Source organism: Hordeum vulgare, chromosome 1H, assembly GCF_904849725.1.
Source record: "Hordeum vulgare subsp. vulgare chromosome 1H, MorexV3_pseudomolecules_assembly, whole genome shotgun sequence".
Classification (NCBI taxonomy): Eukaryota; Viridiplantae; Streptophyta; class Magnoliopsida; order Poales; family Poaceae; genus Hordeum; species Hordeum vulgare.
Genome location: NC_058518.1, coordinates 10,221,559 through 10,246,558, shown reverse-complemented (window position 1 = coordinate 10,246,558; position 25,000 = coordinate 10,221,559). Strand labels below are relative to the sequence as shown.

General features: G+C 43.6%; 2 protein-coding genes across 4 annotated transcripts; both read left to right on the top strand.

The window, feature by feature from the left end:
- The first annotated feature begins 475 nt into the window (after positions 1-475).
- Positions 476-9,993, top strand: LOC123404434 (putative leucine-rich repeat receptor-like serine/threonine-protein kinase At2g19230). 2 transcript variants are annotated; one of them, XM_045098366.1, is made up of 11 exons: positions 476-675; positions 796-1,869; positions 1,964-2,102; positions 7,462-7,533; positions 7,637-7,708; positions 7,892-7,972; positions 8,041-8,210; positions 8,304-8,572; positions 8,664-8,790; positions 8,948-9,007; positions 9,165-9,993. In XM_045098366.1, the coding sequence occupies exons 1-11, from the start codon at positions 597-599 to the stop codon at positions 9,839-9,841; spliced, it is 2,820 nt and encodes a 939-aa protein (XP_044954301.1). In that variant the 5' UTR covers positions 476-596; the 3' UTR covers positions 9,842-9,993. The 2 variants fall into 2 exon arrangements, with proteins under 2 accessions (XP_044954301.1, XP_044954308.1); XM_045098373.1 differs by lacking the exon at positions 7,462-7,533.
- A 9,359-nt stretch (positions 9,994-19,352) lies between these two features.
- On the top strand, positions 19,353-25,000 carry LOC123404421 (probable LRR receptor-like serine/threonine-protein kinase At1g51880). 2 transcript variants are annotated; one of them, XM_045098347.1, is made up of 11 exons: positions 19,353-19,543; positions 19,605-20,684; positions 20,784-20,922; positions 22,397-22,468; positions 22,569-22,640; positions 22,998-23,078; positions 23,180-23,349; positions 23,444-23,712; positions 23,802-23,928; positions 24,063-24,131; positions 24,211-25,000. In XM_045098347.1, the coding sequence occupies exons 1-11, from the start codon at positions 19,435-19,437 to the stop codon at positions 24,876-24,878; spliced, it is 2,856 nt and encodes a 951-aa protein (XP_044954282.1). In that variant the 5' UTR covers positions 19,353-19,434; the 3' UTR covers positions 24,879-25,000. The 2 variants fall into 2 exon arrangements, with proteins under 2 accessions (XP_044954282.1, XP_044954290.1); XM_045098355.1 differs by lacking the exon at positions 22,998-23,078 and having other exon boundaries at positions 19,395-19,543.

The following is a 25,000-nucleotide window of genomic DNA, read 5'->3' as shown; positions in this document are numbered from 1 at the left end:
AAACTTTTGGAAAATAACACTGTTCACATCCGATTTTGTCTTTTTTCTGCATGCTCCTAGAATGTCCAAACTGTACCAAATTTGCATGAACATCATGCACATGCACATCTTGCTTGGATTTTTTTTTCTGATTTGTGTATTAGTTTTCTGTTGTTAACCATGTTGTTGTTCACAGATCTCATCTGAGCCGGGGCACCGAAGTGGATATTAATATTTAAAGTAGTTAATTTATATGCAAATATTGCCCTCCTTTGAGTTTCAGCTAAATTATGCAGCCATGATCGCATGCCCTCAGCAATTGGCGACTCCTTCCACTTGTCATTTAAAATCTAACCTCAATTTGACTATTGACTTTAAGAGATCTGAGCTGCAAGAGGTTGAGAATCAGCTTCATGTCACACTTATATAACCAATGGTTAACAATGATTCAATTTTACTGTCAAATCATGGGCCCCAATCCCTCCACTTGATCCTTGGGGTCGGCAAATAATAGCATGCTTAATTAGCAGGCATGTAGTTCCCTTAGTGATGTTCTACATATTATGATTAAGCTTCTCCATTAGCAGCTTGCATGCAATCAACGCGCCGGTAGAACAATGGCGCCCCGGTGGTGGCTGCTCATTCTCTGCCTCACCGCCAGCGTACACCATACTCGCACACAGCCTGACAGCAAAGGTATCTCTCTCTCCCTCTCTTCGTCGCCGGCAGAAAAAACAGAAAGACAATGTTAATTCTTTTGCTGGCTTCTCTGGTAACCATGGTGCCTAATTTTAGATTGCATATGCATGTGTGCAGGTTTCATCAGCATAGACTGCGGGCTACAGGGAGAGGAGAGTTACGTCGATGAGGAGACGAAGCTGGTGTACGTCTCCGACGCTGCCTTCACTGACACCGGCACGCCTTACAACATCTCGGCTGAGTATTTCCGACCGTGGGGCTCCAGGAACGTCCGCAGCCTGCGGAGTTTCCCCGATGGTGTCCGCAACTGCTACACTCTACGATCCCTGGTCTCCGGCCTCAAGTACATCTTCCGCGCCACTTTTCTCTATGGCAACTACGATGGCCTTAACCAGCGACCAGTGTCCTTCGACCTCTACATCGGAGTTAACTTCTGGACGGTGGTGAACATGTCGTGGTGGGGGTCGGGCCAGGACAGCATGGGGACGTTGGAGGCCATCGTCGTCGTGCCACACGACTTGGTCCAGGTGTGCTTGATCAACACCGGCGAAGGGACGCCCTTCATCTCCGGGCTGGAGCTGAGGCCGCTCAAGATGTCTCTCTACCCCCAGGCAACGGCGGAGGTGGGGCTGTTGCTGCGGAGCAGGCGAAACTACGCCCCGATCAACGAAACAACCATGAGGTACCCCGATGATCCGTACGACCGGCTATGGATCCCTTGGTCCCGCGCCACGGACTGGGCAGCGATGTCGACGACCGCGAGGGTGGACAGCGTCGATGTCGACTACTTCGAGGCGCCCATGGCGGTGCTGCAGACGGCGGTCACGCCGCTGAATGCCTCCGGGAGCATCACATTCGGCTGGAACGCTCAGCCCCAACCGAACAATCCGTTGCCGGGGTACCTCACCGTCTTGCACTTCGTCGAGCTGCAGCTCCTGGACAGGGATGCCGTGCGCCAGTTCAACATCACCCTCAACGACGAAAGCAGGTTCCCGGGTCCGACCTACACCTACACACCACCAGGCTATCTCAACAGAGGCTGTGTCTACAATAGTTTTCCCTACCCGCGCGGGAGTACCTACATCTTCACCATCAAGGCCACAACCAATTCCATGCTGCCGCCCATCCTCAACGCCTTCGAGGTTTTCTCCGTCATCCCCACCACCAACGTTGGCACCGACATCCAAGATGGTAATCAATTTAATTAAGCACATCATCTATAATACCTATTGAAATGTTGGGTGCGATCGATGTGATTGACTAGCTAGTGCAAGCGTGCGCGCAGCATCTGCCGCCATGGCGATTAAGGCCAAGTACAAGGTGCAGAAGAACTGGATGGGTGATCCGTGCTTTCCCAAGACTATGGCGTGGGATAGTATGAATTGCAGCTATGCCACTGCCGGCCCTCCAAGGATCACAACCATGTAAGAAGCTCATCTGACCCAGACCTGATGACTTACTTCCTTCATCTCATAATAAATGCCGCAGATTTAATACTAAATTAGTATAAATTTTGTAATAGATCAATGATACTTATTTTGGGATAGAGGGAGTATATTTTATGACAAAATACACGGTCCTAACTACATACATATTAAGCAATATTTGGCCCCTCGACTGCTATTCTTCACTGTGTTTATAAAAAAATAATCCCTCAACTTCAATATCATCCATACTTCTTCAGCCCTAAACTTTTCAAATTGGACAAACATAACAGGCCACTGACCGGGTCAAAGCTTATGCCAACAATGATATGGATGTTGATAGAGAAACGTGGCAGCCTAGTCATTATATTAAACAGAAAAGTAAAACAAATTCAGCAACCATCTTTCTCAAACTCTGTGATTATGTAAAGAAAATAGAAACAACCATCTTTCTCAAATGTGGCCTCGCATATTTTCCGTATCGACTGGTTGGATTCCCGATCGATATGGCTTCTCATGACCGTGAAAGCACGGGGGTAGAGGTGCATGACACGAATTGGGTGGTGGCTGATGGTTGTCGGCGGGCGCATCGCATTGGGGGGAGATGTGAGAGGAAGGAGGGAGATGATCGAGCTCGTGAGAGTCCTTCATAGAGCTGGTTGGGAGGAAAAGGTGAAGAAGAGAGATGCAAGAGAAGAGATGAGGATGGAGAGGACAAGCGGTGCATGGGCCCATGATGGCACGCACCCCACGGGAGGCAACCCCGGTCACCCAACTCAAATCGTTTCCCTATTTACTGACCACTATTTACATATGTGATCCATATCCATAGCTGAAGATTCTGGGCATGAATCGCGCCATGCACCTGAGGACTCATTGGCATCATCCAACTATGAATCATATATGCACAACATGAAAGCCTCTGAAAAAAGCAATGTGATTAATATTTATTAATAGGTCTATGCTAATTTCTGACTGAACGGAAAATAAATAACAGATCCGAACACCTTTTTGTAACTTAGCACACAAGCATGCACACATGCATGCAGTCTTACGAGTTAATCGCGTGCGTGGTGGCAGAGGGATGCATACAAACCAGCCTTGGCTCATGATACCATGCACTCATGCAAACAAAAGGACAAAGCAGATGGTATCAGCAAAAGATTCTTCCTATTTTAAATTTTTTTAAATGTTTTGAAACTGAAACTGTCGCCCTGATTCAAAACTAGATCTCATGTTAGTATGTTTCGACGTCTTTTCCATTTTCTTTTAAAATGTTACGACGCTTGGACCAAGTAAATTATCATGCATATAGTACGTAACTTATCAAGGTGTTTACACTAAAGTTACTGGGCATGTTAATTTTGACTATTTTTTTGGTGGGTCAAAATTAACCATGGTAATGTGAGTAAGTTATGCAATACCCATGGTCTATGATCGATGTCGTGCTTCAACCACAAGGTGACGTTCACATGCCAACATGGCATGACCCACTTATAAAATGGAACTTTGCGCATTGTACCAGGCCAGACCTGTTTAGGCGCGTGTCAGGACATGCCCGTTTAGGCGTGTGCCACGATGTGCAGTGCCTGAGTCGGCCTATTAGCCATGTATGATCAATTATGTGACGTGTAAAATACTATGACATTGATATTAAAGTTATCGAGGGTGTGTTTTTCAACTTCTTCTGTCCGGATCAAAGTTACCGCAATGTTTGGACGTCAATTACCAGGTCTACAGTTAAATATTATCATGTTATTTATACAAAATTATTGTGTTTACGTTGTGTAAAAGAAAAATAACATGATAATATTTAGTCAAAGTTACTGTGTTTTTGCATGTGAGCTATCATGATAATATCGTGTTTACGTTGTGTAAAAGAAAAATAACATGATAATATTTATACAAAACTTATACAAAACTTATCGTGTTTACGTTGTGAGCTATCAGCTATATTGCGCCTATATTACCATTCTGTTTACGCAGAAGTTATCGGGGTATGGTTTTCAACAACTTTAATTCCGGTGGTCAAAAGTTACCATAATATTTGTACTTGAGTTATGACCTCTGTTATACGTATATTACCAGGTTATATGCAAAGTAACCGGGACCCCTATTCAAAGATATCATGGTGTTTGTATGGAAGTTATGAGCACCGTTGTGCGTATATTATCATGTTATTTACATAGAAGTTATCGGGGGTGTGTTTTCAACAACCTGCCCCCCTCCCTCATGTTTTCAACAACTTTTTTCCCGGGGCAATGTTATCATGGTTTTCCAACGTAAGTTATGAAATCTGGGTGAGTAAAGCATCATGCTATTTACAAAAGTTACTAACGGTATGTTTCCAACAACTTTTCCCCGGATAAAACTTACCACAATGTTGTATATAAGTCTATTTAGGTAGAAGTTACCGGGGCATCTTTTCAACATTTTTTCCGATCAAAATCATCATTGTCCTTGAACACAAGTTATCGGAACTGCGGCGAGTAGATTGTCATACTATTAACACAGAAGTTTAGGGGGTTGTGGTTCTTGGGTCAAAGTTACCACGATATCTTTATGTTACTTCCTCCATCTCATAATATAAGAGCGTTTCTAAGACTACAATGGTGTCAAAAACGCTCTTATAATATAGACAGAGGGAGTACTTATCATGTTTGCGGTGTGTAAATTATCATGTTATGTACACATAAAGTTACTAGGGTACAGTTTAACACCCTACCCCCTCGAGGTCCAAAGTTACCATGCTGCTTGTATCATGCTAGGTTAGAGGGGGTACGTTTAGAACAACTTTTTCCCTAGTCAAATTCATGTAGATCCTAAGTACTTACCGATATAGAAATTAAGTAGTTAAAAAGTGTGTGACTAAATCTCACCATCATAACCTACATCTCCTGTGGAGGTACCGCTGACATCATAGCCAACAACGTCATCACCACTATTAAAGCGTTCCATGGGATACAGGCCTCCCCCCTAGGCACATAAAAGTGAAACATTAGTGCACTAAAGTGACATGAAAAAAGCAACAATGGTAAACTATAGAGAAACCAATGATACACAGTAACGCACTAATAGAGGAATGTGTTTTCAAAGGCGCTACTAAAACTAGGTAAGATAATCTGACTCCAATGTACTTTGCACAATGACATGAGTTCAATCTAGTTGGTCCCAGGTTCGAATTCATGCACCTTATTTTTTCTCTTGTTTGATCAAATTTTACGTGCAAAAAACAAAGACAAGAAGCAAACCAGAAAAAATCTAATCCGTGTGCAAAAGGATTAGAAAAAAGGACAATTACAGCTGACGGCCAGATGCAGATCGGATGGCAGCGTCGCGTTCAGATCTATTGCCAAAACGTTGTGGTTTGGAAGTTATAAATTTTTCCATTAATAATATTTTCACAACATTGACATTGATTAATATTACCACTGTATAAGACGTTTCCGTACGCTAAAACAAACTAATCCTGCCAAAGCGTCTTACATTTTAGAACAGAGGTCGTAATTTGCTAGGAATATGCAGCTGCTTGCTCGACTAAATCAGGTAGAAATACCTTTTTGAACGAAGGGTTAGATTTAAGGCTGCTGATACCAGTTAGCCAAATGATTTTAAACAGGCCTAGAGTCGTTCGATTCAGACGCTCCTAGCCACATGATCAGGCGACTTCCATGGCAGCACCATGCATCAGCTCCTCCATGCAAGCATCGCCCAACACCGATGGTGCACGGCAGAAACCCCGACGAAGATTCACTGCCCCCTCCCTCGGTGCTTCATTGCAACCCCATCGGAGCTTCAATGACCCCACATGGTTCATTGTAGCTCTCGCGGCCCTGTCAAGCCCCCATTGCTAGCTTCGCCAACTGTTGCAGCCCGTCGCCCAGCCTATAGCACCGCACCGCCGCGTTGTGAGCTAGTTGATGTTCTACAACTCCTCTCCCAAGCCTCCCGATTGCAACATGTACTGTGAGCGGCGTCGCCCGGCGACACCGTCGACGACTGCAGCAGCCTGAGGAACCCTCGCATCGCCATCCACACCATAATAAAATCAGCATGCACAGCGAGCGTTTCCACCTTGCTATAATGTATATGAAGTAGACGCTGGACGCGACCATGGCAGGATGAAGGAGGGAGATGAAGCAGGCCGGATGAAGCAAGAAGATGGCAGGGACGAAGCAAGGGGGATGGGGCCATGTCGAGGTCCCGGCACCCGTCTCAGACAATGCAGTAGAGAGAAGGTTGCATCGTCCAAAAAGGAAGAAGGATATAGGAAAATGTGTGGATAAGGTCTCGTGTCTACATAACATTAGGAGGTGAGGCGGTGGACGGGCCCCATAGGGGACATGCGCCGGGTGTGTCACTTTGTGTTTCGTTGTTATCACTCGGTTTAAAAGAAATGTTTTCCAATATTTAACAGGTACTCCGATGCCTGCCATGCGAACCGCTATGTTTTTATGAATTTCAGTTTCATAACCCCTATTTTAAGTAACTTTTCTATGATATTCAAGTTTTTATTTTATCGTGTGTTTTGTGATGGGCTTCTTTCGTGTGAAGAACCACCAACGTCTTTCCTTTTGCGAATGTAGAACTTCATTCATCAACTAGGAGCATTACACTCTAGTTTACATAAGGCCAAGATATGTTTAGAGGCATGGCACATCCAAACTCTGCCCGATCTGCCTCCCTAAGTGCACAAGTGCATGGCTAACACAATTCAAGCCTCTCCTAACATGTGTTATTTCATGTGGTCATCCCAAGCTCAGCACATGTTTTACTTCCTCCACCATCGTCGCAACTGGTGATCTATCTACTTCTATGCCCTTAAGCATTATCATAGCAATGGTGCAGTCCATATCCAAGATTAAGGATTGTGTGCTCCACTCAATTGTAAGTGTGATACCTTCCGGACAAGCAATGAGTTCTGCCTCCAGCGCACTCGCACATGATGTCAAATAGTAGCAAGATGCAAATATCACCTCTCCCTTGTAATTACAAAGAATCATACCAGTAGTTCTTGTCTTGTCCGCTTCCACGAAGGCAACATCAACATTCAATTTGCACCATCCCTCCGGTGGGGTGTTCCATCTCTCCGGGGTCAGCCGGGGAAGAAATGGTCTTGATGTTTCCTCTTTGTGTGATCAATGTCTTACTGTGATGAACCACCAACGTCTTATTCTTACTACTCTGGCTGTGGCTTGGGACCAAAATAGTCTAGTTTGAAAATTTTAGAGTCCAAGATGTTTAGCTAAAAAGTTTTGGAACTAAATCTAGAACTAGAAAATAGTTGAGAGACAGAGAGGCTCCTTATTTTGCTATGGATAGTGGAACTGATCCTTTGTATATGTGTTTTTGTTTGTAGAAATCTGTCATCCAATGGCTTGGATGGTGATATATCGTCTTCATTTGCAAATCTCAAGGCTCTCAAATACTTGTACTACATATGGAGTTCTAGATTTATTTGGTTTAATATTTTTCTAGGTTTCAAGAATAAAAACACACTCACAGATTAAAGTTTTTGTTGCCATATCTTGCAGGAATTTGTCAAACAACAACTTGACAGGCTCAATTCCAGATGTCCTTTCACAATTACAGTCCTTGACAGATATGTGAGTTGAGAACTAGTTAGCACTACTTAGCTAATGTCATCTTGGTCCGTATGCATGCACATTAACTTAATTATTAAGTCTCAAACACTACACCCATGACACATATGTAATAATTAATAAGACTTTGATCAAATTATTTACTAATCATGTATATATAGTGTGTGATTAATTTGTTTCCTCTAGAGATTTGTCCGACAACCAGCTCAATGGATCAATCCCCTATGGACTTCTCAAAAGAATTCAAGATGGCTCCCTGAATCTAAGGTATGCATACACACTTCACAATTTTCATATGGCATATTCATTAATTAACTTGATAATTAATTTATTAGACATAGCAACAATCCAAACCTTTGTACCGAGGACAATTCATGTCAGCTTGTTGCTAAAAGGAAGAACAAACTAGCCATCTACGTTGTTGTCCCCCTACTTGTCATTGTGGTGATAGTATCAATGGCAACCCTAGTCTTATTCTTGCTAAGACGACGAAAGAAGCAGAAAGGTGAGAGTGGGGCCTTTTCCAGCATGATCCGGCCAACACAAAACAATGTCCTCCTAGTAAATTAATTCATCGATTGCCTATTTGCACATGAAGGATCAATGAACAATATGGTCACAATAAAGCCACAGAACGAGGAGGAAATGCGAACGAGTCATGGCGGTGCTAATGATTCTCTGCGACTAGTCGAGAACCGCAGGTTCACTTACAAGGAACTCGAGATGATAACCAATGGCTTTGAGCGGGTGCTTGGCCAAGGAGGGTTCGGTCGTGTCTATGATGGCTTCCTGGAAGATGGTACTCAAGTGGCGGTGAAGTTGCGATCTCATTCCTCCAATCAAGGTATCAAGGAGTTCCTCGCAGAGGTACAATGGATTATATCCTGTGGCAGCACATGTCTTCAACTCTTGGTACAAATGTGTGATTCCCATGTGAAAATTTGATATGCTTGTGCAGGCTCAGATACTAACCCGGATTCATCACAAGAATCTTGTGGCTATGATTGGTTACTGCAAGGATGGGGAGTATATGGCTCTTGTGTATGAGTACATGTCACAAGGAACCTTGCAAATGCACATTGCTGGTATGAATCACAATTCCTACTAACAATAAAAAGTAGCTTTTGGCTCACATGAAAATATATAGCATATACAAACAATCTAGCCACGCAAATATGCAAGTGATCCTCGTATAAACTATTGTTTATTAATCCGGGAGTCACAGTCTTATTTTATTTGCAGGAATTCATGAAAGTTTACCTTGGAGGCAGAGGCTTCGGATCGCACTTGAATCTGCACAAGGTTCATGGTCAAATGAATTCAATTGTTTTTTATTTTTTGTACAGTAAAAGAGAAAACTATTCTAGCCTTTGAATTCTTTGGAGGCATGCACTTTGTGCTGCCAGACACACATCTCTCTTTCCAGAATCTCATGGTTGGCTTGTCTTGTGTCGTGTAGGTTTGGAGTATCTGCACAAGGGGTGCAACCCGCCTCTTATCCATAGGGATGTCAAGTCCACCAACATCTTGTTGAATGCCAGACTGGAGGCCAAGATTGCAGATTTCGGTTTGTCCAAGGCCTTCGACTACTACAATGAAAATTACATTTCAACAAATACAATTGTTGGTACACCCGGATATGTTGATCCAGAATACCAGGCAACGGTGCAACCCACGACCAAGAGCGATGTGTACAGCTTTGGTGTGGTATTGCTAGAGCTGGTCACCGGGAAGCCGGTCATCCTCTCGGACCCGGAACCCAAGAGCATTATTCATTGGGTGCGACAACGGCTAGCGAGAGGCAACATCGAGGGTGTGGTGGACGTGCGAATGCATGACGGTTACAATGTCAATGTCGTTTGGAAGGTGGCGGAGATAGCACTCAAATGCACTGCACACACATCAGTACACCGGCCCACTATGGCCGACGTTGTGGCACAACTACAAGAGTGCGTGGAGCTCGAGGAGGGCCCGACCCGTGATGTCAACACTTGCGACAGCAACAATGATTACTCGAGATGGAATTATAATGCTTATGCTAGTGGGAAATCCACTGATGTGAGCAGGAATGCTGCATTTCAGACGGAACTGAGGATGCCAACGGTGGACCTCGGTCTAGCTCCTGCTACACGTTGAAAGACATCTTCATCTTGAATCATTTATATGATTGTTATTTTCTTCAAGTTGTTGTGATAATGCTAAAAATGTTGTAATTTTTACTAATTAAATTTACTGCAATTGAATATTTTTCAGATAAGTTGTGTGCAATTTGTATTTTTTTTAAGTAAGGCATTAGAGTCCATGTACTTGTATAACTAGATGATGCCCCGTATTTCAGTAATTTTATTTAAACAAATGCATGATTATGTGCTAATAAACAACTAAAACTGATGAAAACAAAATGTAACATCAATCTCGATTTACACTTAAAAACATATTAAGCATATACCAAATGGTATATAAAGGTCAAAAATAGATTGCAGTTAAAAGAGTGCCATTTCCCCCAAAAAAGGAGTTAATGATCATCTTTAAAGATATGCTCCAAGTGCCCAACAAATATACTACTATGTCAAATGAAACTAAGGACTTACATGCATGAACTAATGATGAGGTATGACAATGTTGTATGGATATAGTAGTCAATGGGAAAAAACGTAACTTATAACTTTTATGTATGCCTTGCTGATATGGCATATTGCATGTCTAGGAAAAAATAGGTAGTAGATTGTATCCATTTAGCAATAGAGGAAAACAGTGCTGCTTTTAATTTCTGGGGTTGAAGACTTCCCGTTGAAAAAAAAAGTATTTCTATCTCCTTGCGCCAACCACTGGGTCAGTGCTCCCTACCGACACATCACCTCTTCACGGGAGCAATGCTGAGTGATGCGCTCTTCAACCTTTATCTCCTCATAAGACAGACCAACATGGGCTGGGTCAGTACCAACTCTCCAAGTCACTTGCGGGACTCCCTTTGTTCCTACAACACCGCCCCAAACGATGTTGATCCGCGGGACATATTTGCACCGATCGTACTCGTGGTTTGTTAGTGATCTCTGCTACATGCCAGCTTTCTTCATGCCCCATACTTGCTCAAGCAATGCTAGAAACTTTTCACGCCTTTTCCAACGTCACCTTGTAACAAACAAAAAGAATTATTTGATCTCTGGTGCAAAGTTGTTGCTTGGTTTGTCAAAATAGTCAGGCAGTTGTCTGAATTGGCCACACGCAAATGATGAAGTGTCACCAAGGGAACACATTGGACCATATCCATAGCCAATGCACGATCCAACCTAACCCGGGAGTACTGCCTGTTGGGGTCTAGCCCTAGCTCTCCTCACCTGAGCTCTCTCTCTCTGCTGGACAAAGGTAGAAGAAGAAGAACAGAATGAACGCAACAAGTGTTTTGCCTGGCGCACGTACGCCTCCGGCCGACGAACGGCCGCTTGTATTTCTTGAGCGCTCGCTCCACTCAGCACACTGGCTACAGAACCAGTTATATAGCCCAGCTATACATGCGCACACGCGCTCACCCGGCGATCTGGCCGCTCCCGTGCATGCAGTTTTTCCAGGAGACTCGCGCTGATCCGCACGTCTCGCCTGCGCCCACGACGCTCTCGCATGCGCGCGCTGCGGCGGGACTCCAACGGCCAGCTACTGCATGCATCTCGCCCGCTCTACTACGCGGCAAGCTCCAGACCGATTCCAATGCACGCATGGCACAAGCATCTCTCCCTGCATCCCGCGCTCCAGGCCCGCGCACACGACGCGTACGCACGCAGTCGCCGCAGGCCAAGTCCAGCGCCACGACGCAGTCACTCCTCCGTGTATCTCGCCTACACGCAACGGCCCACGCGCTCGAACGCGTGGACACACACATACGCCCCCCGCGGTCCCGACGCACCACACACGTCTGTTGCGCGCCCATACACGCACCGGACATGTGCAGCGCGTCGCCGCGACTTATTACACGTAACACTGCCCCCCTCCCTTTATACGCCTCTCAAAGTATCCGAACCTTTGTACCCAATAGCACGAAGCTCACAAACATCTACAGCTTGACGAAACAGAGTGTGACATATCCTGCAGATTTGGTACGATCTTCTTAACAGAGAACCTCACTAAAATCTCCAATACAAAGCTAGATATCACAGTCAGATTCCGAAAAAGCGCATCATATCGCACTGCATGGTAGTGTTTGCCTCTCCATACTAGCATGTGAGCCGCCATGGGTTCTTACCTTCCTCTTTCAGTTCCATCTCAATATGGCATGTGGAGAAGTTTCTAAGCTCAAGACCCATCTCCTTCTTCCAATAATTACGTAAACCATCACTACACCGCGAGCTTCCAACACTGTAAGCACCATCAAAACCCAAACTTCTTCCCAAACACAACATGTGAACTTCTGCAAGTTGTGTTTCTACCACGCATAAGATCGACAACGCTCCACCCTGCGAGCTCGTGCATCATGAACTGTCGCGGGGTCGCACAACCGCCACGCATAAGGGAGGCTGTTGTTGTCTTTGTCATTTGTGTCCTTTTTCTCCCCATTGCTACTTGTTGATACCGCTGTTCTTTGTTTTTTCCTTTCCTTTGGAGGGACATAGGATATGGTGGCATTGCGTCACCTCAGTTACCTCCTCCTTTCCCATTAGCCCCATTGGCTACTTGGTCTAATTTTTTGTTTGCACTGCCAGCTAACGAGCCTTTTCTTCGTTCACACCACCTTCCTCAGTTGGTTTCATCGGGCTAGTTGCAATATCATTCAGGTCCTTGTCTTTTCCATCCAAAAAAGCCTCCCGCGAGCTGCATTTTCTGGGGTTACTACTAGTCCGCCCCCGTCTTCTCCTGCCTCGTCGTGCACGAATGCCACGCGACAGTGCCCGCCCATCCAACACGGGTGAGAAGGGCACCATGCGTCTTTGAGCAATCAAGAAGCCTAGGACCTTCCAGCCTAATCTATTATCTATTCTCAGTAGCGCTTAGCTAGTGATAATTCTCACCAATCCATTATGCCTGTAGCGTGGTGCTGGTCGAGCAAACACGTGCACACACCCCCACCCCACCCCATCCCGCACGCACTTTTGGGTCAGCCCATATATCCAGGTTCTTTACCAAGTTTTCAGAAGGTTTCCCTGAAGTTTTTAAAAAAGAAACATCTATCCGAGTTTCAACTTGGAACTTTTTGGAAACTCATGCTTTTAAAAAATGAACATTGTTTTTAAATTCATGAGAATTTTAATTTTTTTGAAATGAATTTTTTTCGGACCAATTTTGAAGCATTTATGCAAAATACTTTCTATTAAATGTACCAGTCCAATTTTTGGTTGGGAAATAAGCCTGGTGACTAATTGGAAAATAACAAAGGTCACTAATTGGTCCGTCCCAATGCATGCAAGCTATCCGTTTGCTTCATTCCTGTCGAGCTATGAGCGGAAAATGAAGCAACTTGTGGTTGGATGATTAGAGGGACAGTGGTATCCCCAGCCCACCAGGGTTCAACTCTCAGTGTTCGCATCATTTCTGAATTTATTTTAAGATTTTCGGTGATACATGTTCAGTAGTAGGAAATGTTTCCGTCGATGACGAGGTGCCTACGGTGACTTCATAAATCTGAAGACGATATGCCGACTCAGTCTCAAGGATATGCTCGTAAGGATAGGCCGTGCGCGTCTGCGTTTATAGGGTGACTGTATGTGCGTTTATACGAGCGCTTTGCGTCTATAATGTGTTTGAAAAAACTATGGGCGGAATTAGAACTCCTACCAATTATCCATTCTCGTTTCTCAAATGAAAAAACCATTCTCCTGCTGCTCCCACTAATTAAATGGGAAAAGGAAAGACGAAAGATGCTGAGTCGCATGCATTATCTTACAAGCAAGTGAGACAAGTTGGTCATAATTATTTGTGCGTGCACCTCTAAGTCTTAACCTGACGTAACCAACCGTGTCTTGCATGGTTGATCTCGTCTGGGTGAGATCATATACTGTCACCTTGTCTAGGCATAGTGCATTGTTTTCGAAAGGTGCACCTTTCGTCCCATATTTCTACTTTCGCATGATAGATGAATGATTGCATCACCATCTTTGTTTTCCTTTAGACACCTTGGCTTTCTAAATAAACCCCCACACGGCCCTCAAATACTTTCAACGACCGATACACGCACTTGGAATGTCGCTTTGTTTTACTTTATTTATAAAGCAGGTATTTCCAAAATGTCACTAATGTGCCAAATCACCCAACTTTGCCTGTGAAATAGAACCAAACAAACCTAGGAGGTTTTACCCCAATAGCCGCTTCTATTTTATACTTGAAGACAGTAGGAGAGCCTCGTACTAACACAATGAATTAATAATGATACACATTTACAAGAACTGCAACCGCCTTCCCTGGACTTGCCAGACATAGATCGGTCTACGAATGAGCAGACAGAGATCACATTTGAATCTATTATATTAAACCAAGACAAATGTTTCAGTTGAATACCCATGAATAGTTTGTTATTTATCTCCTTCCAAATGCTCCGAAGCTCCCATCAGAAAGGCATCCATAAACATGGGTCTCGACCACCCAGCTTTGCCAACCTTCCAAACTGCAAGCATCTCTCTGGAGAACCAGGCCAATAAACACCTAAAGGGGTCCAACACATAGAGTTGAATGAGCAATTCAAAACAGATGTTCCAAAATCTACTCGGTGTGAGCAGATCAAAAAAGGAAGATGAAGTTGTTTCCAGTGTCATAATGTCGGTGCTTAACCAAGAACCAGTGGCCAAGAAATATCTAACAAGAATCTTTAATTTCCTTGGGAAGTTAGCTTTCCATAACTATTTAAACGCATCATGTACATTTATCTCTCTAAAGAAGTTTGAGTACTGCCTCAAGGGAAACTTCGGCGATCCCCAAGTACATCGCTAATCATCAGACAGTATCTCCTTCGGGACGGTGGACACAATTTCAACCTGCATGATGGTAACCTCATCTCTAACTTGAATGGACATAGGAAGGTTGAATACCGAGCTGAGAGAACCAGTGCCCAAGAAATATGTAACAGATATATCCGCGTTGAAGATTGACTACACCTATAGCTGTTGCATAACACCGGCAAACTCACTAAAGATGGGGGGATTCCAGTTTCACGATAGGAGCATCTGACGCACCCCCATATGAAAAGCGTGATTGCAGTTGAAGAAAATATGTGAGGCATCTTCATGTTGAGGACACAATGTAGAAAGGCCATTGAAGGGGCTATGATGTTTCTTGATTTTGTCGCTACAAAGAAAAGATATGTGATCATATGCCAAATAAGAACTCTATTGTTCTATTGTGAGGCACATCTTTGAGCAAGCAGGACTAGAGGAGTAGCAGCAAACCTTTAGTATTAAGAATTAAGTTTGTCGCCGGTGTTACACATATCCTTCCCCTCCTCATGTCAAGGTCACGCGCATAAGAGCTCAGCCCAACTAAATCCTTAAATATAATACTCCCTCCGTTCCAAAATAGTGATGCAGATTTAGTTCTTAATTAGTACAAATTTTGTACTAGATCAATGATACTTGTTTTGGGACAGAGGAAGTATTTATTTTTCCATAGCAACACACGCTAACTAGTAAGCATAAAAAGTGTAGTTGACCAGTACTTGACCCTCATGAATTCATCTTAATTTTCATGCAAAATATGTCAATCCTAATCCTTCTCCATTGATCATGACAACTACAAGCCTTAACCACTCCTCACTTAATTTTGCCAACTGGAGTGCAAACAAAGTCAAGAACAGTTGTCCCACTCCAAATGCATAATGACCATCGGTACCATTTGTTGTTGAGATATATAAAAAAATTTAACAACTTGGAACTATTGTGTTGGCCCATATACCTAGGTTCGACAATTCCAAAATAGATAGAATATAAATAAATAAGTTCCACAATTCTTGCCAATCCATTTTGCGCGTAGAGTGGTGGTGGTCGAGCAAACGCGTGTACACACCCTCATCCCACCCCACCCTGCACGTACTATTGGGTCGGCCCATATACCTAGGTCCTTTTAGCAAGTTTTCATAATGTTTCCCTGTAGTTTTTTTAAAATGAAACCTCTATCTGACTTTCATCTTGGAACTTTTTGTAAACTGATGCTTTTAGAAAATGAATATTGTTTTTCAAATTCATGAGAATTTTTAAAAATTGGAAATAATTTTTATTTCCAGAGCAATTTTGAAACACTTATGCAAAATACTTTCTATTAAATATACCAGTCCAATTTTTGGTTGGGAAATAAGCCTGGTGACTAATTGGGCCGGCCCAATACATGCAAGCTGTGTGTTTGCTTCATTCCTATCGAGCTATGAGCGGAAAGCGAACCAACCTGTGGTTGGATGATTAGAGGGATAGTGGTATCCCTAACCCACCAGGGTTCAAGTACCAGTGCTTGCATTATTCCTGGATTCATTTTAAGATTTTTGATGATGCGTGTTTAGTGGGAGGAGATGTTTCCGTCGATGACAAACGCTTGCGTCTATAACGTGTTTAAAAAAAGCTACCAATAGAACTAGAACTCTCAACAATTATCCATTCTCGTCTCTCAAAAAAATCCATTCTCTTTCCCACCCACTCAGTGGGAAAAGAAAAGACGAAAGATGTTGACTCGCATGCATTATCTTACGAGCAACGAGACAAGTTGGTTATAATTATTTGAGTGTACACCTCTAAGTCTTAACAAGACGTAACTAACCGTGTCTCTCATGGTTGATCTCGTCTCGGTGAGATCATATACTGTCACCTTCTCTAGGAATGGTGCATTGTTTTCTAAAGGTGCACCTTTCGTTGCATATTTCTACTTACACATGATAGATGAACGATGGTGTCACCATCTTTGTTTTCCTTTAGACATGACGCTCCTGCTTGGCTTTCTAAATAAATTCCTGCACGGCCACCAAATAATTTCAACAATTGATACACGCACTTTGAATGTCGTTTGTTATTTATTTTTTGTAAAGCAGGGCGAAAGCCTATTTCGAGAATGTCACTGTAATTTCCATAGAACATGATAATTCATACGACAGTAAGTTTGCTCCTAACGTGTCACATCACCCAACAAATTTAGGTGGCAAAACAAAACGAAACAAGCCTAGAAGGTTTTACCCGGATAACCGCTTTTTTTTTACCCTTGATGAATAGAGTAGGAGAGCCTCATACTCACAATGAACCAATAATGGTACACATTTACAAGATGTCCAACCGTTCTCACTGGACTAGGCCAGACTTGGATCGATCTATGAATGAGCAGAGATAAATCACATTTGAATCTTTTATACTAATCCAAGACAAATGAGTCGGTTGAATACCCCTGAAAAGTTTGTTATTTCTCTCCTTCCAAATGATCCAAAGCTCCCATCAGAAAGGCATCCATAAACATGGGTCTCGACCACCCAGCTTTGCCAACCTTCAAAACTGAAAGGATGTCTGGAGAATCATGCCAATAAACACCCAAAGAGTACAACACTAGGGCTGAATGAGCAATTAAAAAACAGATGTTCCAAAGTCTACTCGGTGTGAGCAGAACAAACAAGGCAGCTGAAGTTGTTTCCAGTGTCATAATGCCGGTGCTTAAGCACAAGCCAACAAAGAACCTTTAATTTCATTCGGTAGTTAGCTTTCCATAACCATTTAAACGCGTCATGTACATTTATTTCTCTGAAGAAGTTTGAGTACTGCCTCGAGGGAAACTTTGGCGATCTCCAAGTACATCGCTAATCATCAGACAATATCTCCTACATTGCTACAATTATGCAGACAATACCCCTGAATATTCAATTCCGGAGGGCTCTAGTAGGAGAACGATGGAACACATGGCTCCATTGGGTTTGTAGGCTGATGGAAGTTCAACTAACTGACCAACCAGACTCAATTCATTCGAAACATACAACCACTGAGTATTTTTCCGTGAAATCTATGCATCTAGATTTTATTAATACTAGACCCTTACCTATATCCCAACTCAGATGGAAAGTAAAAATACCTCTGAAGATAAATATGTTTATCTGGTTTTTCCACAAAGGGGTCATATTGACGAAAGATAACTTACTCAAAAGAAGATGGGTGGGTAATTCTAGATGTTGCTTCTGTGATCAAAATGATATTATCAAACACCTCTTTCTTAAATGCCTTTTGGCTAGACTTTTATGGCGTAGTATTCATATAGCTTTCAATATAAACCCTCCAACATGTATGAACATGTTATTTGAGATGTGGCTTAATGGAGTGGATGTTAATACATCAAGACACATTCGAATATGAATTTGTGCCATGCTTTGGGCTATATGGAACATCAGAAATGACATGTTTTTTAATAGGAAGAACTTCACCAATTTTTTGAAGGTCATTTTCAGAGCTACGGCTTGGATCCGTATGTGGTCATTACTCACGCCAACGAAGTCCAGGGATATTTTTGTTACTGGGTGCAGCCGATAGGAGACGACAGCTCATGCTATCTTCAACCGATATGGATGGCGACACACTAATAGGCTAGGTGTATAGTCATCGTAGCCTATTTTTTCTTTACATTGCCGGATGTGGTATTTGGCTTCGTTATCTTTTATGAGCTATCTATGCTCTTTCTTGGATTATTGAACTTGTTTGGAACCTTATTTGTTTAATAATATGGCTGCATGCATCATTATGATGGAAAGGCCGGGGTGATCCTCCTTTTCTAAAAAAAAATCAGATAATATCTCTTTCAGGGCGGTGGACACAGTCTCAACCTGCATGATGGTAACCTCATCTCTAGTACTAGATCAACGACACTTGTTTTGGGACAAAGGGAGTATTTATTTTTCCTTAGCAACACACGCTAACTAGTAAACATAAAAAGTGTAGTTGACCAGTACTTGATCCTCACGAATACAATATTAATTTTCATGCAAAAGATGTCAATCCCAATCCTTCTCCATTGCTCATGACAACTACAAACCTTAATTTGTCCAACTCGAGTGCAAACAAGTCAAGAACAGTTATCCCACACAAAATGCATCATGACCATCGGTACCATTTGTTGTTGACATATATAAAAAAATTTAACAACTTGACGACATATATATAAATCATGTATGGACAACTTGACTTATGTTGCATGAAGTAATAATATCAATCATGCTGTCCTATCTAGCTGCTAATTAATATCAACTGTCAATTAGTTACTGATTTGCAGGTATAGTGTGCGTGATTTGCAAGCTACAATGACCGGCTGCCAGTAATAAGCTACCTTACCAAACACGGCAAGGGACATACTGTAACAAGCAGCTAAGCTAGACAGTAGATGTCATCTTCCTTGCATTATTTTGTTTGCAACTGGGAACAAATATGTATTACTTAATTTTATAGACAAGGATTAAGATACATCGACTCGTTAAAACAGGAAGACTTTCTGATATAAGGTACAAGCCTTTCTACCACTCTTGTCCTTTGTCATTTTATGTCATATACTGTACCATGTATCATATCATCTTATATGGTTAAAATGTTGGTGAGGACTGGAAAATAAAATTAAGTTTCCAAACGTACTTTAACAACAGATCTCTTGTAAAATACTCCCACTTAATTAGGAAGTTAATATGTATCTTCCAATCCACTTCATCCATGGGTCTGCAAAAAATACTCCCACTTAATTAGGAAGTCTCTGCTTTCCTTGGTGTAGTTGTTCTGTATATTATGATGATGATGCTCCCTTAGCTGTTGGCATGCATGTGTGTCAATCAGCGCTGGGGGAGAACAATGGAACTCCGGCAGTGGCTGCTGCTTCTCTGCCTCAGCGGTGGCCTACTCCAACGGCGCGCCCAACCTGACAGCAGAGGTATCATTCATCCTCATCCCCCCTCTGAAAGCACATATAACATTTGGGCGTGTGTGGGCAGGTTTCATCAGTATAGACTGTGGGTTAACGGAGCAGGCGAGCTACATAGACAACACCACGAAGCTGTTGTATGTCTCGGACGCAGGCTTCACTGACGCCGGCACGAACCACAACATCTCGGCCGAGTACATCCGACCGCTACAATCTAGGCGCGGCCAGAACCTACGGAGCTTCCCCGATGGCGTGCGCAACTGCTACACGCTCCATTCATTGGTGTCCGGCCTCAAGTACCTCATTCGTGCCAGCTTCCTCTATGGCAACTACGACGGTCTCAACCGGACGCCGGCGTCGTTCGAGCTCCACATCGGCGTCAACTTCTGGGCGGCGGTGAACATGTCATCGTGGGGGACGGACCAGGGCAACACTGCGACGGTGGAGGCCATCGTCGTTGTGCCGGACAACCTGGTGCAGGTGTGCCTGGTGAACACCGGCAGTGGGACACCCTTCATCTCCGGTCTGGACCTGAGACCGCTGAAGAAGACATTCTACCCGCAGGCAACGGCGGAGCAGGGGCTGGTCATGCTGGCTAGACTCAACGCCGCCCCAATAGACAAGACAGTTCTCATAAGGTACCCCGATGATGCGCATGACCGGATGTGGTACCCGTGGTACGACGCCACGATCTGGGCCGAGATCTCGACGAGCGAGAGAGTGTACGGCGTGGGTGACGACCTCTTTGAAGCGCCGTGGAAGGTGATGCAAACGGCGATCGCGGCGCGGAACGGCTCTGGGAACATCTGGTTCGGCTGGGAGTCCTCGGACGCCGAGCCCCGGGACGACGACCCTGCTCGGCCAGGGTACGTCGCCATCCTGCACTTCGCCGAGCTGCAGCTCCTCAACGCCAGCAACGGTGAGCTGCGCCAGTTCTACATCAACCTGAATGGCGAGCTCGCGTACCCGTCGGGCTTCACGCCAGAGTACCTCATCAACAACGCGATCTACGATACCAAGCCCAGCCGGCATAGCGTCTACAACTTGTCCATCAACGCCACCGCAAACTCGACGCTGCCGCCCATCCTGAACGCCGTCGAGGTGTACTCCGTCATCCCCACCACCAACCTTGGCACCGACTCCCAAGATGGTACTCAATTTAATTAAGCACATATTTATCTATCTATCTACCTTGTGCTATTGAAATGTTGGGTGCAATCTGATTTAAGTGCTGGATGCATGAGCGCAGCATCTGCCGCCATGGCGGTCAAGGCCAAGTACGAGGTGCGGAAGAACTGGATGGGTGACCCATGCTTTCCCACGACTATGGCATGGGATGGGTTGGCCTGCAGCTATGCCGCTGCCAACCCTCCAAGGATCACAAGCATGTAAGTAATTCATATAAATTTTCAAAATATTGGAAATCATGTAATGTTTTAAATGAGAAAAGGGGAAGTCAAGATCCCATTCCCCGGTTTCGGGAATTAAAGAAAAGTCGGAAATAAATTATACACAAATAATACACCTTTTGAAATTTTTTAATGAAATTTTTAACAGTATTTATGGGTTTCCTATCATTGTCTTGTTCTTCATAATATTAATATCTTCTGTAATTTCATCTCATATTTATGTAATTTTAGTTCATCAATTTTCACATTTTTAGTAAGTTTTCCACACGTACATTTCTTATGTTCACACTTGAATTGTGTATCTTGTATTCATATTTTCTGATTTTAAAACTTTCAATGAAATATTTTTTTCACATTTTCAAATATTTTTTGTCTTCCGGTGTAGGGTTTAGGATTTTTTTCTAGTTTATTAGTTAAACAGTCGAAATATCAACTTTTTATGTAAATTATATCCGAACTTGAATGAAATCCGTTCAATTTGATCAAATTTTGTTGGTTCGAATTGTTGACCTAGTGTATACGGCTAGCGTTGGATGTCGTTCCCCCGCATCCGTATCCATGGACCCATGTCCGCGGACGGATCCGGAAGGAAATTTATAGGTTAACGTTGGACATGCCTTATTGCTACAATTAGCTAAGTAGTACCAGAGATAAAGTCCATGAAGGGATTTCTCGCCATGCGCCAGGCCGGCCGAAATCACTATTTTGACCTTGACAGCGAAGCTCGTGACAAGTTGAACCCGAACGCATTTAATTATCTGAGCCTTTGGCAACGGCATAGCCCGCGGCGTTGTCTAACTTCATAGAAACACGCAGATAAGCAACGTTGCTCTGAAACACAGAAACGCCAAACTGTGGTGCGTTTATGTCCTGGCCCACTGCCAGGCCCAGCAAGCGTTACTCGCTGACATGGCAGACCAGAAACACCAAGCCCTCTTGCGTTTCTGGAAACGCCATTGGCTTTTACGTTTTCAGGTGGATTAAATAAACTGCCCGGGGCCGTGGGTGGGACTCAGCCCACTCGCAGCCCCGTCTTCTTCCTCATGCGGCGGCTGCAGAAGAACTACCCCCTGCCCCTCTCTCCTTCTCCACCAAATCCAACCCTAATCTCTTATTTTTACCATCAAAAGGAGTAGATAGAACCGTCCCCAAGTTTCTTGAGGTATTCTCCTTCTATTTCTCCAAATATTTTCGGTCAAGATTGATTATTGTAGATGCATTTTTTGAGACGTGGTGAAACCATAAAATTAGTAGTTTTTGATTTGTTTGAAGAATATACTACTTGTGTTGAAGTATTTGTTAGGATATTAATGTAGTATGGGATGTTTAAGTTGAGAACCTAAGACCAACAATAGAAATTATAGATGAGTGTGGTGAGAGAGATTAAAAAATTACCTTCCGTATACAGCTATGAAAAATGAAGCTGATCCTTTTATGTATGTGCTTTTTGTAGAAACCTGTCCTCCAGTGGTCTAAATAGTGAGATATCGTCATCTTTTGCGCATCTAAAGGCTCTCCAATACTTGTACGCTCGGAATTCTAGATTTATTTGGCCTAATCTTTGTTTGTACTTCTCGGCAACACAAGCTTGAAGAAATGAAATTTATTGTTTCCATATCTTGCAGGAATTTATCAAACAATAACTTGACTGGTTCAATTCCAGATGCCCTTTCACAGTTACCATCATTGACAGTCATGTAAGTTGGGCAACAACTAGCCCTAGCTAATTAGCACACACTCAGACACAATATATGACACATATGCAATAATTAACAAGATTAATAGTTCCAACAAGCACCATATATAAAAGTCTTGTCAAACTTTATCTGAATTGCTTTGAGTTATTAACTTATTATGTACTCCCTCCGTTCCTAAATATAAGTCTTTTTAAGGATTCTACTAGAGGACTACATACGGATGTATATACACGTATTTTAAAGTGTAGATTCACTTATTTTGCTCTGTATGTAGTTCACTAGTGAAATCTCTAAAAAAACTTATATTTAGAAACGAAGGGAGTACATATATAGTGTGTCTAATTTGTTTTCCTCTAGAGATTTGTCTGGGAACCAACTCAATGGATCAATTCCCTCTGGACTTCTCAAAAGAATTCAAGATGGCTCCTTGGATCTAAGGTTGAACATAGAATATACATAATTGATAAATTCGACTAAGTTTTTTTGTTAATTTTTTTTGGTTGGCACTTGTTTTATTAACATGGTCCTCGACTTATTAGACATGGCAACAATCCAAACCTTTGCACCGACGGCAATTCATGTCAGCTTGGTACTAAAAGGAAGAGCAAACTGGCCATCTATGTTGCCGTCCCTGTACTTGTGATTGTTGTGATAGTATCAGTGGCTCTACTAGTCTTGTTCTTCCTAAGACGACGGAACCAGCAACAAGGTTAGAGTGAGGCCTTTTCAGGATGATCGAGCTAGCACACAATAATGCCCATATTTGGTCTATTAATTCATCCATTTCCTGTGTGTACATGAAGGATCAATGAGAAACAGGACAGCGGTAAAGCCACAAAACGAAGAGGCGATGTCGACGAGCTATGGCGGCGATGATGACTCTCTGCGACTAGTTGAGAATCGTCGGTTCACGTACGAGGAACTCAAGAGGATAACCAATGGCTTTGACCGGGTGCTTGGCCAAGGAGGGTTCGGCCGTGTCTATGACGGCTTCCTGGAGGATGGTACTCAAGTGGCAGTGAAGTTGCGGTCACACTCCTCCAATCAAGGCGTCAAGGAGTTCCTTGCAGAGGTGCGGTGGACCAGATCCTTTAACGGCATGCGCCTTCAACTCTTGGCAGAAATGTGTGATTACGATGTGGAATCTATCTGCTTGTGCAGGCTCAGATTTTAACCCGGATTCATCACAAGAATCTTGTCTCGATGATTGGTTACTGCAAGGATGGGGCGTATATGGCACTTGTGTACGAGTACATGGCACAAGGGACCCTACGAGAGCACATTGCAGGTATGAATACCAACTACTGCTAACAAAAAGGATTTGGCTTTCAACTCTCATATAGTGAATGTGCAAGTCGCCCTAGTGGTTCAACTGAGGTACTTTCTATTAATTCAGAACACACGCTATTATTGTATTTGTAGGAACCGGACACAATGGAGGATGTTTACCTTGGAGGCAGAGACTTAAAAACGCCCTTGAATCTGCACAAGGTGCACGCTCAAATCCAAAGAAGCTTATTGCAATTGGACACGCATTTGACTTACAGATTGATGTTCTTGTCATGTGTAGGGTTGGAGTATCTGCATACGGGGTGCAACCCGCCTCTCATCCACAGGGATGTCAAGGCCACCAACATTCTGCTGAATGCCTGGCTAGAAGCCAAGATCGCCGATTTTGGCTTGACCAAAGCCTTTGAATACCACAACAACACAAATCTTTTCACGAACACGCTCGCTTTTACCCCCGGGTACGTTGATCCAGAGTACCAAGCAACGATGCAGCCAACGACCAAGAGCGACGTGTACAGCTTCGGAGTGGTGCTGCTGGAGCTGGTCACCGGGAAACCAGCCATCCTTTCAGATCCAGATCCCACGAGCATCGTCCAATGGGCAAGGCAGCGGCTGGCACGGGGCAACATGGAGGGCGTGGTGGACGCGCGAATGCAGGGCAATTATGATATCAACGGCGTGTGGAAGGTGGCGGAGATTGCACTGAAATGCACCGCACAGGGATCGGCACAGCGGCCCACCATGGCCGATGTGGTGGCGCAGCTACAGGAGTGTGTCGAGCTCGAGGAGGGCCGCACTTCTAGCTTCCACACCGGTGGGAGCAGCGGCGCCGTTAATTTCAATGTTTATGTTAGTGCGCAGTCCACTGACATGAGCAGTAACACTGCATTCGAGACGGAGCTGAGGATACCAACCGTGGCCGCCGATCCAGGACCGACAGCACGTTGAAGACTTCTTTGTCCAAAATCAGATATATAATTGTTGTTTTTCTTTAAGTATTTGAGATTGTTAATCATGTAGTTATTTACTCTCTCCTTGCCAAAATATAATGCATATGAGATTTTTTGAAA

Bases quoted from the DNA above. Each gene is read 5' to 3' on its own strand.
- LOC123404434 (XM_045098366.1), top strand. From the start codon at position 597: ATGGCGCCCCGGTGGTGGCTGCTCATTCTCTGCCTCACCGCCAGCGTA. The intron at 676-795 runs GTATCTCTCTCT...GCATGTGTGCAG, and splicing joins CACACAGCCTGACAGCAAAG to GTTTCATCAGCATAGACTGC. The intron at 7,973-8,040 runs GTATGCATACAC...TTAATTTATTAG, and splicing joins GATGGCTCCCTGAATCTAAG to ACATAGCAACAATCCAAACC.
- LOC123404421 (XM_045098347.1), top strand. From the start codon at position 19,435: ATGTGTGTCAATCAGCGCTGGGGGAGAACAATGGAACTCCGGCAGTGG. The intron at 20,923-22,396 runs GTAAGTAATTCA...TGCTTTTTGTAG, and splicing joins CCTCCAAGGATCACAAGCAT to AAACCTGTCCTCCAGTGGTC. The intron at 22,641-22,997 runs GTAAGTTGGGCA...GTTTTCCTCTAG, and splicing joins TTACCATCATTGACAGTCAT to AGATTTGTCTGGGAACCAAC.